Source organism: Vulpes vulpes, chromosome 13 (assembly GCF_048418805.1).
Source record: "Vulpes vulpes isolate BD-2025 chromosome 13, VulVul3, whole genome shotgun sequence".
Lineage (NCBI taxonomy): Eukaryota > Metazoa > Chordata > Mammalia > Carnivora > Canidae > Vulpes > Vulpes vulpes.
The window spans coordinates 2,045,462-2,060,696 of NC_132792.1; the positions used below are offsets into that span (position 1 = coordinate 2,045,462).

Sequence of the window (15,235 nt, forward strand, 5' to 3'; positions counted from 1 at the left end):
ATTGCGCGATTTCTGCAAACAAGGACATTCTCTCGCATGACTACAACGCAACCATCAAAATCAGGACATTGGTGCTGGTACATTAGTATCATCTGATCCTCAGGCTGACTCCAGTCACGTCACCAGCTGTTCCTTTTTCTTTCTTCTTCTTCCTTTTTTTTTTTTTTTTAAGCAAAATGATCCAGTTCAGGATCACGTGTGACTTTTAGTTATCCTGCCTGTTCATTCTTCTCGAACAGTTCCTCAGTCTGTTTTTGAGTTAGATGACCCCCACACTTGCTTTGGAAGACCACAGGTCAGCTGTTTCATGGAACGTACCTAATTTCAGCTTATGTGTTGTTTCTTCATGGTTAAATCCAGGTCGTGCATCTTCGGCAGGAATATCAGAGAAATGATGCTGTGTTCTCTTTGCTGCATCCTGTCAGGCGGTGCTGCATGATTTAGATTTATCCTATTAGCATTGATTCGGTTTGATCTGAACCCTCTTTTAAATTATTTTTAAAGTAATCTCTGCTCCCAATGTGGGGTTCAAATTCATGACCCCAAGATCAAGAATCACATGCTTTGCTGCCTGAGCCGGCCAGGGGCCCCTCCTTTTCTTTCTTTTTATTGTGATATAATTGATATATAACATTGTGTAAGTTTAAAGTGTACAATATGTTAACTGATACACCTACATATTGCCACAGGATTACCACTGTTGTGTGAGCAAACACATCCCATCCTGTAATTATCATTTCTTTTTTTGTGGTGGGAACATTTATGATCTAGTTTCTCAGCAACCGTGAAGTTTATGATACAGTATTGTTGACTATAATCAACTTATTCATTTCCTAATTGCATGTTTGTACCCTTTGACCAACATCTCTGCAATTCCACCAAACCCCAGCCCTGGTAACCACCACTCTGCTGTTTCTACAAGTGATGTGAATCCTCTTTCTCTGCTTTAAAGAAACAAGTAAAAAAATGGCAAAGGTATTGATAGTTGAGGTTAAAAATACCCTTCCACTTGATCCAGGTGTTTTGAATAATCTGATTGGTGTTATTTGAATAATTCAGATAAATCCTGTATCAAGTTGTCACATAATAGTTTCAGTCTTTCCCTTAAAAACTAGGCTTAGGGACACTGGGGTGGCTCAGTGGTTGAGCATCTGTCTTCGGCTCAGGTCATGATCCTGGGGTCCTGGAATCGAATCCCACATCGGACTCCCCACAGGGAGCCTGCTTCTCCCTCTGCCTGTGTCTCTGCCTCTCTGTGTCTCTAATGAATAAACAAATAAAATATTAAAAAGAAAAACTAGGCTTAATGCTTAGGGCACTCAGGTGGCGTAGTCAGGCATCTGATTCTTGACTTCTGCTCAGGGTCATGATCTCAGGGTCCTGGGATCGAGCCCACCTTGGGCTCCATGCTCAGTGAGGAGTCTGCGTGGGATTCTCACTCTCTCTCTCTCTCTCTCTTCCTCTGCCCCTCCTTGCTCCCTGATTTCTCTCTCTCTCACAAATAAATAAATCTTAAAAAAAAATGAGTCTTAATGTTGTAATATTTAAGACACACAAAATGTATAAAGAATACAACGTCTTGAATTATAACTTGGTACGTAATACACAACTTATATTTCCAATTATTACTTATTATTTTATACATAACATAAAAAATATAAAATATATCATGTAACATAATATAAATTGAGCCACTGCCAATTCAGCTAAATCTCTCATGAATTCTTCCCTAGCCTCAGTCTATTCTGAATTTGCCCAGAATCATGAGGCTGACGCAGGCTCCCCTGAAAGCTGGCAAAATCCAAGGTTTGGGAGGCAATTTAAGGCAATTAGATTGTAACTCAGGCCAGACCAGGTTTGGGTTTTTTTTTGTCAGGAGCTACTTAGCTTGTTCCGCCACCTGGTGGCCACACATGGAATTGTTATTCATATTTCCCCTTCTCAGGATTTTTCTTTTCCTTAACACTTTTTTCCCCCTGGGGGCACCTGGGTGGCTCAGTCGGTTGGGCGTGGGACTCTTGATTTTGCCTCAGGCGGGGATCTTGGGGTTGTGGCCGAGCTCTCATTGAGCCCTGCATTGGGCTCTGCGCTCAGTGGTGGAGTCGGCTTGGGATCCTCTCTTGCCGGTCCCTCTGTCCCTCTCCTTGTTTATGTGCCTGTTCTCTCCCCAAAATAAATAAATAAATAAATACATTTTTAAACATTTTTTTTCTTGCACTTAATTTTGAAATGTAAAATCTGTGAGGGGAGGCAGGCCGGCCACTGAGGGTCCTCAGTGGGGTCCCAGGGGTGTAGTTTAAAATTTATTTACTTATTTATTTATTTATTTTTAAAGATTTTATTTATTTATTCATAGAGACACAGAAAGAGAGAGAGAGAGAGAAAAAGACACAGGCAGAGGGAGAAGCGGGCTCCGCGCAGAGCCCGATGTGGGACTCGATCCACGGTCTCCAGGATCACGCCCTGGACCGCAGGCGGCGCTAAACAGCTGCACCACTGGGGCTGCCCCAATTTTTTTTTTTTCACATTAAAATGTAAAATCTGGGACACCTGGGTGGCTCAGTCGGTGAAGCATCTGCCTTCGGTTCAGGTCATGATCCCAGGGTCCTGGGATCGAGTCCAGAGTTGGGTTCCCTGCTCATCAGGGAGCCTGCCTCTCCCTCTAACTGCCCCCGCCCAGCTCATGCTGTCTCTCTAATAAGCAAATAAATACAAATCTTTTAAAAATATGTAAAATATGATTTTCTTAACTTGGGCATGTTAAAATTGATCTTTAAATCTCTCTGGTGGGATCCCTGGGTGGCGCAGCGGTTTGGTGCCTGCCTTTGGCCCAGGGCGCGATCCTGGAGACCCGGGATCGAATCCCACGTCGGGCTCCCGGTGCATGGAGCCTGCTTCTCCCTCTGCCTGTGTCTCTGCCTCTCTCTCTCTCTGTGTGACTATCATAAATAAATAAAAATTAAAAAAAAGATATATATGAAACGTATTATCCAGTGAGTCGAAGTCATTACTAGGCTGTGCTGTAATCATTCTTGAGAGTCCTGCGGATGTCAAATTCCTTGGTCAGAGTGTGGTGGAAGAAAGCTCCTTATGTAATTTCCAAGTATCTTTCCACAAATGACTTATTAATCAGAAGAGGGAAAGTCGTGGATTTACAGCGGAGAGACACCTGACCCCAGCTGAGCCAAGTGATCCAAGTTAACCGGATGGGACAAACCAACAGGACGAGCCCAGAGATAGCACAGCACTGGGGGCTTAGCTTACATCATTTCTGCGGCGTTTCGCAAAAAAAAAAAAAAAAAAAAAGCAAAAATTTAAAATCATGAGACAGCAGGAGACGCACTCAAGTGGAGGAACATTCTAGAAAACAGCTGGCCTGTATTCTTCCAACGTATGAGAGTCATGAAAGAGGCTGAGACAACCGTCCCAGGTAAAGGAACAGGACATCTGATGGCAACGTGTGAGCCTGCACAGCTGGGATATCCTTGCACACCTCTACCTGGGATATACTTGTATGCCTCCACTGGGCACCTAGACAAGGATAAATTGAATTTGGCAAAGACGTAGATGATTGGTGACTAGGGAGAGCGAGGCTACAGGAGTCCTTTTTACCATTCCTGCCAGTTTCCCGTGACTTTGAGGCTACATAAGAAAGTTAACCCAGGGATGCCCGGGGTTGGGGGCTCAGGGGTTGAGCATCTGCCTTGGGCCCAGGTCGTGACCCCGGGGTCCCGGGATCGAGTCCCACATCAGGCTCCCTGCATGCAGCCTGCTTCTCCCTCCGCCTGGGTCCCTGCCCCTCTCTCTGTCTCTATGAATGAATAAATAAAATCTTAAAAAAAAAAAAAAGATCATTTTCAGCAAATAATAAAATCCTAAAAAAAAAAAAAAAAAAAAAAAAAAAAAAAACCAGTCAACCCCCCAGGGGTTTCCCCCCCCAGTCACTGCATATTCAGATTAAAAAAAAAAGAAAGAAAAAAAAAAGAAATAAAAAGAAAAAAAAAAGAAGTCAGTGCGCGCGAAGCTGTACAGGCAGGAGCGCAGCGGCGCAGGTGGGCGCCCCTCCCCCCTCCCCCTCCCCTCCCTTCCCCTCCCCTCCCCCTCCCTCCGCCGACGCAGCCGGGCGCACGCGCGGGCTCGGTTTCCAGGGCGACGGGCGCGGAGCCGCGGCCTCCGCGCCCGTGCGTCACTTCCGGCTGCTCGCCGCCGGCCCCCGCCCGTGGGGAGGCCCGTCGGGAGCGTCCGTCCCCCGCTGGCTGGGAGGAGCCGCCGGGGCCGCAGGCGGGGCCTGGCTCCTGTCGCCCGACCAGTCGCTTTGCAGTCCGCCCCCTGCGCGCCGCGGTTAAAGGACGCGGAGCCGCCGCCACATCTAGAGCATGCGCACTCCCGCCGACGCGCGCTCCGGGGAATCCGCTGCTCCGGGATTTCCGCGCAGCCGGTGGGAGAGCGGAGGGGCGGGCTGGGGGCGTGGCTGCGGGGGGGCGTGGCGCGCCAGCGAAGGCGGTGATTGGCCCGTTAGCAGCCCCGCTGGGGGGGCCGCGGTCAACCTCGGGCTGGCTCTGCAGTTTCATTCATTCGTTCATTCACAGAACCGATTGATTCACTCCGAGTGTGTGGCGTCAGGGCTTGCTGCTGGGCGCCGGGATCCACGCGGGAGCCGGGCTCCGGGAGTCCGGATCTGGCCGGCCCTCTGCGGGGCTTCCCTCCTTCCTGCGCGCCCTCACCACCTCTGCTGTGCCCCCGTGCAAGGGGAGCTGAGAGCCTCCCCCTCCTCCTGCAGGGTCCTGCCCTCCGAGCTCCCGTCCCCGAGGGCGGTAGCTGCACCCTCTGGAGGGGCCCGAGCTGGGATCCCGGCCGAGCGCGCAGTGCCCGAGCCACTAGCATCACTGCCGAGACCCGGGAGGGGTTACCTTGGCGCGGATCCCAGCTCTGGCCCTCTTGGGCCCGTGCGACTCTGAGCCCCCCAGGGAGCCAGGCCTCCGGTTGTCCAGTGCTGACCGAGATCGTTCTTAGCTGGGGGGCACCTGGGGGGCTCAGCGGTTGAGCATCTGCCCTTGGCTCAGGTGGTGATCCTGGGGTCCTGAGATCGAGTCCCGCATCCAGCTCCCCTAGGGGAGTGTGCGTCTCTCTAGGTCTCTACCTCTCTGTGTTTCTCATGAATAAATAAATAAGATCTTTAAAAAGAAAAATTTTTTTTTTAAAGATCATTCTTAGCTGGGGAATCGAGGCTGAATATTTGTAAGGGAAAGGATTTGATAAACCAAAGCCTAAATGTTGGCTCCGGATCCAAAGCACCCCTGTCTAAGCAACATGGTGGTAGTAAAACTGACTCGTAAATATCCATTGTCTGATTCGCTGTTGTTTATCACCTGTTCCACACTCATGAAAAGGGAATCTTATTACTTAGTGTCTTCAAGTTAGAACAATGTACTTTATTATGAGGTTCTTGTATTAAAAATGAGAAAATTTGTGACAAGCACGTTGCACGTGGTAAACAGCTACCAATGATTGTATTATTTTTAGTGAGTAGATGTGAAGGACCTGCTCAAGTGGCCACTTTTCAGTGGTATTAAATATATGTAGGCAAGTCAATGAATCTTTTCCCTTTTAGCTTGGAAGCTAGAAAGCCACGTGAGACATGGCGCTACGGACAAGTATTTGAGCAGACTGCAGGGGAGAGGAGAGTCCTGCAATACGGAAAGAAGTAAGGAATATTGTTGGGGGGGGGGGGCAACCTGGGTGGCTTAGTGGTTTAGTGCCACCTTCAGCCCAGGGTGTGATCCCGGAGACCTGGGATCGAGTCCCACATCCGGCTCCCTGCATGGAGCCTGCCTCTCTCTCTCTCTCTCTCTCTCTCTCTCTCTCTCTCTGTGTCTCTCATGAATAAATAAATAAAATCTTAAAAAATATTGTTGGGGGATCTGAAATCCTGAGGGATGATGGACTTTGCCCAAAGTGAGGTGATCATGTCACCCAACCTGAACACTTAGGACGACAGACAAACCGGGTTTATTCCAGGTAAATCAAGATATATCATCACCCTCTCCCAAAGCATAGGAGTAGCATATGACAGCATTAAAAATGCAACTTCATTTAATCTGTCCCACTGTGTCTCTAAATATTTTTTCATACATTATTTTATTTAATCCTGGTGACAGCACCATGCAGTGATCATCCTCATTTTATGGATGAAGAGTTTGGGATTATGTAGTCAGTGAGTGATGGGGTGGGTGCTTTGACTGTACTTTTGACTCATGTTTCAGTGATAATTCTCAACTCCACAAAGTCTCTTGGGCATTGGTTTTCATCTTTGGGACTCCATGTTTCAGGGAAACCTCAGATTCTGCCTCATTTTACTGGAAAACTCTTTCTTTCCTTCCCTTAAATTTTTTTTTTTTTTTTATGAAATCTCTGCACCCAATGTGGGGTTGAACTTATGACCCCAAGATCAAGAGTCATGTGCTCCACTGACTGAACCATCCAGGTGCCCCAACTGGAGAACTTTCTAATAGAGGTCTGTATCATTGAACTTTCCACCCCCACTAGGACTTTTGTGGAGGGGATCTGTGTGGGTGTGAGGTTGGAACTGATCATTTTAGAGGTTCCTTCCAATCCAACTCAAAGTGTCTACAGACTCCTTGAGAGCAGGTTTGCTATATGCTTTGAATTCTGAACATTCAGATGAGATGTTCAGGAAATGTTAAAGCTACGACAGGTGAATAACTCCAGAAGAAAGATAGCCCTGGGTACCCCCCATGCATCAGTTTAATGCCATCCCCTACCTTCTCTGAGCTTCAGTCCCCTCATAGGTAAAAATGCAGAATAGTCTCCTCTCTCACACAGATTTGCTGGAACAATAAAATAAATTACTCTAAGTGTGCACACTGTAAACAAACACTGTACTAAAATAGCAATGTTTCCTTTTGCCAGCTTTCAATCTTGCTTTCTAAATTGCTGCCTTATCCATTTATAAATAGAATAAGAACAGAGAGGGACTATGGAAGGAACACAGGCCATGGAGTCAGACAGCCCTAGATTTGAATCTCTAAATAGGACCAGCCGCTTGTGCAACTCCAGCCAAGTGGTGTGTCCTTTCTGGACCTCAGCACTTAGAATAGCTACCTTGCATGGATCTTAAGAAGACTCTGAGCTAAGTAGTGGAACTCTGCTCCTGGCACACAGACCTCCATCAAGGCTGGCCTCTTGTAATGTCTGTTTTCTATAACTGTCAACCTGCATTCTTAATACCATGGAGTAGCCACTGTTGGCATCTTTTTGTGGTGTCTTGGAGGCACTCCCCCTCCGTATCTGAGTGCCTTTGTTGAGAACACTTCCTGGCTCTCTGGCGTGCTGGAAATCTGCTTCACCTGCTTTGCCCTGATGATGTGTTCTGCTTATAATTCATTCCTACTTTTTGGTAAACAATTCAATAAAATCTCAATTGGTTTTCTATTGACCCTGGGCAGGGATGAGGGCTAGCATATTATTATTTTATGAAACATATGAATAATAAAATAAGTCCTAAGACAGCGCTGGGCACAAAGAGTCAATAAATGCTTGCTGGCCTAAAGCAAACCTGATGGCTCAGATTTTTCGTGGCTGCTGTATTTGCTGAAGGTATGATTCTTGTCTTCCATTACATTAATTCTTCTTCTTATTTATTTTTATTTATTTATCCATGAGACAGAGAGAGAGAGAGAGAGAGAGAGAGAGAGACATAGGCAGAGGGAGAAGCAGGCTCCATGCAGGGAGCCCGACACTGGACTGGATTCCGGGTCCCCAGGATCAGGCCCTGGGCCCAAGGTGGTGCTAAACCACTGAGCCACCTGGGCTGCCCTAATTATTATTTTTTAAGTAGCTTCCATGCTCAATGTGGAGACCCTGAGAGCAAGAGGTGCATACTTTACTGACCCAGCCAGCCAGGCACCCCTAAAAACATTTTTTATTTGAAAAAAAAATACAGGGATCCCTGGGTGGCACAGCGGTTTGGCGCTTGTCTTTGGCCCAGGGCGCGATCCTGGAGACCCGGGATCGAATCCCACATCGGGCTCCCGGTGCATGGAGCCTGCTTCTCCCTCTGCCTGTGTCTCTGCCTCTCTCTCTCTCTCTGTGTGACTATCATAAATAAATAAATAAATAAATAAATAAATAAATAAATAAATAAATAAAAGTTTATAAAAAAAAGAAAAAAAATACACACACACAAAAAAAAAAAAAAAAAAAAAAAAAAAAAAAAAAAGAAAAGAAAAGAAAAGAAAAAGAAAAAGAAAAAAGAAAAAGAAATACAGGGCAGCCCCGGTGGCCAAGCGGTTTGACGCCACCTTGGGCCTGGGATGTGATCCTGGAGACCCAAGATCGAGTCCCACGTCGTGCTCCCTGCATGGAGCCTGCTTCTCTCCCTCTCCCTGTGTCTCTGCCTCTCTCTGTCATGAATAAATAAAATCTTAAAAAAGAAATACATGCATGTGGTAAAACATGCAGACAGAACACAAAGACACACCCGGCAAAGAGCATCTCCCTCCACCATCCTGTTCTCTCCACCTTTTCTGGAGATGACCCTGTTACCAACAGTCTTGTGCATCTTTCCAAACGTGCCCTCGGGGAGGTGTGTAGATTCCATTTTGTGTATTCATTTTTAACAAATACACATTTTGTGCATTCATTTTTAACAATGACGAAGTTTACTTTTAAAGATTTCATTTATTTATTGAGACACACAGAGGGAGAGAGAGAGAGAGAGAGAGGCAGAAACACAGGCAGGCCCAGTGCAGGGAGCCCGACGTGGGACTTGATTCCGGGCCTGGGACTCGATCCCAGATCTCCAGGATCACGCCCCGGGCTGAGGGCGGCGCTAAGCCGCTGAGCCACCCGGGCCGCCCCCCAAAGGTGAAGTTTAAATCCCGCAGTGGCTTCTGCCCCGGGGAACAGCAGGCGGCTGGGGCCCCGCAGGCTGGGGGTGGCTGCACCCACGGGAGGACCCTCCCGCGCATGGAGCACGCCCGGGGCCCGCCTGGCCTGCACGAGGGCCACGAACTCAGCCGGCGGGCGGTTCTGAGCCTCAGGACCACGGCTGAGGCTGCTCGGTCTTCGCCGGGGGCTGCGGGGTGCAGGGTGCAGGGTGCGGGGGCGGCGGCCCGGGACACCCCCACTGCCCCCCGACCGCAGAGGGGCTGAAATTTGAGCCGCGCGCCTCCAGGCCCCTCCCCCGCCCCGCCTTCCCCCGCGATCGCCCGCAAAACCCGGAGCGGAGCGCCGGCCCGGCCCGGCCCCGAGCATGCGCAGGAGGGTGCCGGCGCGGCCGCCGGTCGGAAGCGCCAGCTCCGAGCAGGGGGAGCGGCCGCCCGGGCTGCTCGGCCCCGCCGCCCCTCCGGCCGTTGGCTCCCGCTCCGGGCCCGGGCCGCCGGCTGTGTAAGTGCGAGGTGGGGGGCTCGGGGCCGGGGGCCTGCGGGCTGCGGGGGGCGCTGCTCGCGCGTGGCGGCGCGTCAGCCCGCACCTGCGGGGCCGGGGTCCGCCTCGCACCTGCCCGCGCCGCGCCGCACCTGCGCCCTGGGGCCCGGCCCTGCTCCCCGCCCCTCCCCCTCCCCGGGCCGCGCGGGGTCGCGTGGGGTCGCGTGGGGTCGCGCGACCCCCGGCGGGCGCGGGTCTCCCCGCGGGGGCGGCCCGGGGCGAGCGTCCCGTCCGCGTCCTCGCCGCCCCCGCGGGGAGCCCCGGGGTCCCCTGCCGCGCCCCGCCCCCCCGCGCCCTGGGGGCTGCAGGTGGGCTCCCCCGGAAATGCCCCCCGCCCGCGCTTTGCAGGCTCCCGGAGGGTGCCCGTGGAGTTCCCGTGTTTGTATAGACCCAGGGATCAAAATGTTGCAAGCTGGGCTGCTCTAGCGCGGGAGGAGCTGAAGGCAGGGGCCGAGACGTCTGCACCCCCCCCCCAGCTGAAACTGGTCACTGTCAATTTTTTTGTTTTTTAAGATTTTATTTATTTATTCATGAGACAGAGAGAGGCCGAGACCCAGGCAGAGGGAGAAGCAGGCTCCATGCAGGGAGCCCGACGCTGGACTCGATCCCAGGACCCCGGGGTCACGCCCTGGGCCGGAGGCAGGTGCCGAACCCGCTGAGCCACCCGCCGATCCCCGCTGTCAATTTTTGAGCAATAGTTGCAGCCACTTCCTCGTCCAGCCCAGCTAGTGTCTGTGAACATGAGAACAGCAGCACCCCCACCCCAGGCGTGATGTGGCCCCACCCCCCTCCCCGAAGATTGGCTTGTTAACTAAGGATCTCTCGCAAGGTTATGTTGGTTCTGAAATTGTGTGGCAGAAGGAAAAACGATCGTTCAAGGAATATTTTAAAAAGTAACTGCTGTTGATGCCTGGGTGGCTCAGAGATTGAGCCTCTGCCTTGGGCCCAGGGCATGACCCTGGACACCCGGGATCGAGTCCCGGCCTGGGCCTCCCTGCAGGGAGCCTGCTTCTCCCTCTGCCTGGGTCTCTGCCTCTCTCTGTGTCTCTCACAAATGAATAAATAAAATCTTAAAAGAAAAAAAAAAAGAACTTTAAAAAAAATAATAACTGGTTGATGGAGATATGGTTCCTGTATTACAAAACCCACCCATGTGGAGCGGACAGTGCTGTGGTTTTAGTATATTCACTGCCGAGCAGCCATCACGGTCCCAGAACATTTTTATCACTCCAGGAAGAAAGTCCATACTCCTTGGCCGTCACTTCTTAATCTCCTGTCCTGCAGCTCCTGGCAGCCACTCATTTATGTTCTGTCTCCAGAGATTTGCATGCGGTGGGTGTTTCATATGTAGATCCTACCCTATGTGGCCTTTCATGATTAGCTTTTTTTTTTTTTAATACTTTTTTTTTTTTAAAGATTTTATTTATTTATGGGAGACGGAGAGAGAGAGAGGCAGAGACAGAAGCAGGCCCCATGCAGGGAGTCCAACATGGGACTCGATCCCGGGACCCTGGGATCATGCCCTGGGCTGAAGGCGGCGCTAAACCGCTGAGCCACCGGGGCTGCCCTCATGATTAGCTTCTTTCACTGAGCATCACGTTTCCAAGACACATCCATGTTGTCATAGTATCAGTACTTTGTTCCCTTTTATGGCTGAGCAATATTCTCTTGTTGGATAGACTTTTTTTTTTTTTTTTAATTCATTCACTAGTTGATGGATAGTGGTATTATTTCCACTCTTTGACTGTTTAGGAGTGAGTAATGCTGCTGTGGACATTGTGGACAAATTTTTGCATGGACATGTGTTTTCAAGTCTCTTTGGTGTGTACCTAGGAGTAGACTTGCCGTTGTTATGGTAGCTCTGTGTTTAACGTTTGGGGGAGCTACTATGTTGAAGAAATACATTTTTGATTTTTTTTTAAGATTTTGTTTATTCATGAGAAGGAGAGGCAGAGACACAGGCAGAGGGAGAAGCAGGCTCCATGCAGGGAGCCCCAACGTGGGACCCCATCCTGGGTTTCCAGGATCACATCCTGGGCCGAAGGCGGTGCTAGAGCGCTGGGCCACTGGGGCTGCCCCATTTTTGATTTTTTTTTTTTAAGGATTTTATTCATTTATTTGAGAGGAAGGCAGGCAAACGAGCATGAGGGGGAGGGGTGGAGGGAGAAAGAGCAGCAGACTCCTCACTGAGCAGGGAGTCCGATGTGGGGCTCTATCCCAGGACCCTCAGATCATGACCTGAGCCTAAGGCAGACACTTAACCGACTGAGCCACTGAGACGCTCCTATTTTTGATGTTTAATATTTGTATTGGATTATTGGATATTTAATATTTGTATTGTCTCAGACACTAGAACTGGTTCAGTGCCAGGTCTTATTTTTGTCAGCTTCTCCCTTGAAGAAACCAGTGGAAAAGCATGGACTCTGGCGCCTGGCTCCAGTTCATCACCTACCAAAAAGGAGACCTTAAACAGAATGACTGAGCCTTATTTCATCTACGACTGAAGATAGTGATACTCATTTCTTAGGATTGATGGGGAATCTAACTAGGATACATACTAGGATGAGTTTCCTCTTTCTACCTCACGTGATGTCCTCCTGTGTAAGATGCATATTTTGAATTTGGGGCAAATTGAACAAGAAGTTTATGATACCGACCTGCTTCAGGGAAAACTCTTGCTTGAGGTTGTAAGGTTTATTGACCCGTGGCATGGATTTGATTGCTGGAGTCCTTTTAGTGCCCAGTCAGGACTGGAAGAGACCCAGAGGGATCATTTAGTCCAACGTGAGTTGGTTGTTTGGATTTCATAGATTTGCAAATTCCAGAAATTGGAGGATCAATAATAGGGATGGCAGTTTTAATTTTTGCCGAGACAGGGCAATGGGAAAATCACCACCATCTCCTCTCACCAGCATTTCATAAAGGCAGGAATGTTTTAATGCCAAAAAATGTGGAAGTTTATTACCTAAACAGAAATTACAATAGTAGTTAATATTTATAAAGAACTTCCCAAATTTACCTAAGTTGAGTCTTATGAGGAGCTCATGCATTGTTGTACTTTTTCTCATTACTTCAGACTAAAGAAACTGAGTGTCCGTCCTGAGACCTGTGCCCAGGACCCGCTGTCCCCTGTCTTCAGGTGGAGCTGCATCTGAGATACACTTGCGTCTTTTACCTCTGTTTTCTTGCTCATAGAGGAAGGTATTTGCAGGAGCAGCAGCGTAACCTGCAGGCCGAGGCTGGGGGCAGAGTCTGGGCCCTAAAACTAGTTGAATGCTGACAACCAGGCTGTGAGCTCCTTGAAGTTGGACCGTCTCCCTTTTTTAACTGTTGAAAAAAAATTTTTTTTAAAGATTTTATTTGAGAGAGAGCGAGACAGTGAGAGCATGAGGGTGGAGTGAAGGGCAGAGAGAGAGAAGCAGACTCCCTGCTGAACAGGGAGCCTGATGTGAGGCTCAATCCCAGGACCCTGAGATCATGACCTGAGCCCAAGGCAGATGCTTCACTTCCAAGCTACCCAGGCACCTCCCTTTTTTAACTTCTGAAAAATTTTTTTTTAAAGTTTTATTTATTTGAGAGAGCATGAGAGAGAGAGAGCACACAAAAGGAAAGGAAGAAGCAGGCTCCCTACTGAGCAGGGGGCCCGACACCGGGATCAGTCCCAGGACCTCGAGATCAGGACCCAAGCCAAAGGCAGATGCCCAACTGACTGAGCCATCCAGGCACCCCCAATTCTTGAAAGATTTTGAAATCTAGACTACAGCAAAGGTGTATGTGCTGTTTATGTGTAGTTTAAAGAATGGCTAAACAAATGCCTTCGTGTCTGCCATCCAGCTTCACTTCCGAAGCCTGCTGTCTCTCTCCTGAGTTACGCTCCTCTCTGCCACTCAAATTTATTTTTCTTTATAGCTTTACATTGTGTGTAAATATCCCTAAACAGTACACTGTGTAGTGTTGGCTGTTTCTGAATTTTATGTAAACAGGATTGTGCTGCTTGTCTTAATCCACAACCTACTTTATTTGCCCATCACAGTGTTGAGGTTTAGCCGCGATTCTGCAGTGTCGTTCTGGGCCATTCATGTTCACGGCTCTGTAAGCTTTCATTGCATTAAAAGACCACGATTTGTTTATCCACTCTTCTGACGGTGGACATTTGTGTTGTCTCTAGTTCTGGCTTCTAGCATCCTTTGTTTATGTTTTCTGCCATCCATATGCCAGAGTTGCTCTATGAGGGAAATTCCGGGGCCCAGGATGCGCCAGTCCGTATGCCCGCTGTCATATAGGAGAGTTACTTCTGACCTACACCTTTGTGAACCCTTGGCGTTTTTCTTTCTTTCTTTTTTTTTTTAAAGATTTTATTTATTTATTTATTTATTTATTTATTTATTTATTTATTTATTTATTTATTTGAAACAGAGAGAGAGAGGGAGAGACATAGGCAGAGGGAGAATCCGGCTCCATGCAGGGAGCCCGACATGGGACTTGATCCTAGGTCTCCAGGATCATGCCCTGGGCTGAAGGTGGTGCTAAACCACTGAGCCACCCAGGCTGCCCCAGATTTTATTTATTTATGAAAGACACACATAGAGAGGCCCAGACACAGGCAGAGGGAGAAGCAGGCTCCCTGCAGGAAGCCCGATGCGGGACTCATCCTGCGACCCAGGATCACACCCTGAGCCAAAGTCAGATGCTCAACCACTGAGCCACCCAGGTGTCTCACACTTGGCGTTTTTCATACTTAAAATGTTCTGTCTATGCAGTAGCATCATTCAAAGGAGCCCCAAGCTAGAAGCAACCCAATGACCTTTGATGAATGAATAAATAGTGTATCTATACAATGGGATATAAGCATTGAAACAGAAGGAAATTCTGATGCACTGCTACAACACGGATGAACCTGGAAGATGTTCTGCTAAGTGAAGTAAGCTAGTCCCCAAAGGACTCAAAAGAGTGTGTGATTCCACTTACATGAGGGGCCTCGAGCAGTTAAATTCGTAGAGAGAAAGTCAGAATGGTGGCTGCCAGGGGCCGGGGAGAGCGGGCGTTTCCTGAGTACAGAGTGTCAGGTGGGGGACGTGGAGAACTCTTGGAGGTGGTGGCACAGCAGTGTAATGTCCTTAATGCTGTAGAACTGTGCCCTTAAAAAGGATAAGTCTCGTGTGTATTTACCACAGTACAGTTTTTATTTTGTCAGTTTATTTTGGATGTGAAATGGTCTGTCACTGTGGCTTTTTTTTTTTTTTTAAGATTTTATTTATTTATTCATGATAGTCACACACACACAGAGAGAGAGAGAGGGGCAGAGACACAGGCAGAGGGAGAAGCAGGCTCCATGCACTGGGAGCCCGACGTAGGATTCGATCCCGGGTCTCCAGGATCGCGCCCCAGGCCAAGGCAGGCGCCAAACCGCTGCGCCACCCAGGGATCCCTGTCATTGTGGCTTTAATTTGCTTTTCCTGGTTGCCATCGAGGTGGGCCATCCTTATGTACATGTCTTGACTATTTGAGTTTTATCTTCGAAGATGCTGCTTTGAGTATTTTGCCCATTTTCTGATTGGACAATGTGTCTTTTTCTTACTCACAGATTACCCATCGTCTTACTGTTATTTGTCAGAGAGTCTGCCCTTTCCTACCACCTGACAGTGGCACCTCTGCTGTATTTCAAATTGTCATGTATGTGTGGGTCAAGTTCTGGGTGGGATTGCATTTTTTTTTAAATATCTCTGTGTCTGTACTGTGCTGGTTGTAGCTTTTTATTTGGTCTTTCCCCCCACACAAATGTACTGAG

The 15,235-nt window shown here is 48.8% G+C and overlaps 1 protein-coding gene across 5 annotated transcripts in view; it reads left to right on the top strand.

Moving 5' to 3' along the window:
• Window positions 1-9,268: 9,268 nt before the first annotated feature.
• Window positions 9,269-15,235, top strand: part of TRAPPC9 (trafficking protein particle complex subunit 9) — a 541,182-nt gene continuing 535,215 nt past the window's right edge. For 2 of the 5 annotated variants that reach the window (XM_025985035.2, XM_072733822.1), the window contains exon 1: window positions 15,032-15,120. Coding sequence is in view for 1 of the 5 variants with exons in the window: in XM_072733818.1 (XP_072589919.1) it covers window positions 9,275-9,408 (134 nt within the window). In the remaining 4 variants the exon portion in view is untranslated. Of the gene's footprint in view, window positions 9,409-15,031; window positions 15,121-15,235 lie in introns of those variants that run through there. The other 3 variants (XM_072733818.1, XM_072733819.1, XM_072733821.1) reach the window with 3 other exon arrangements.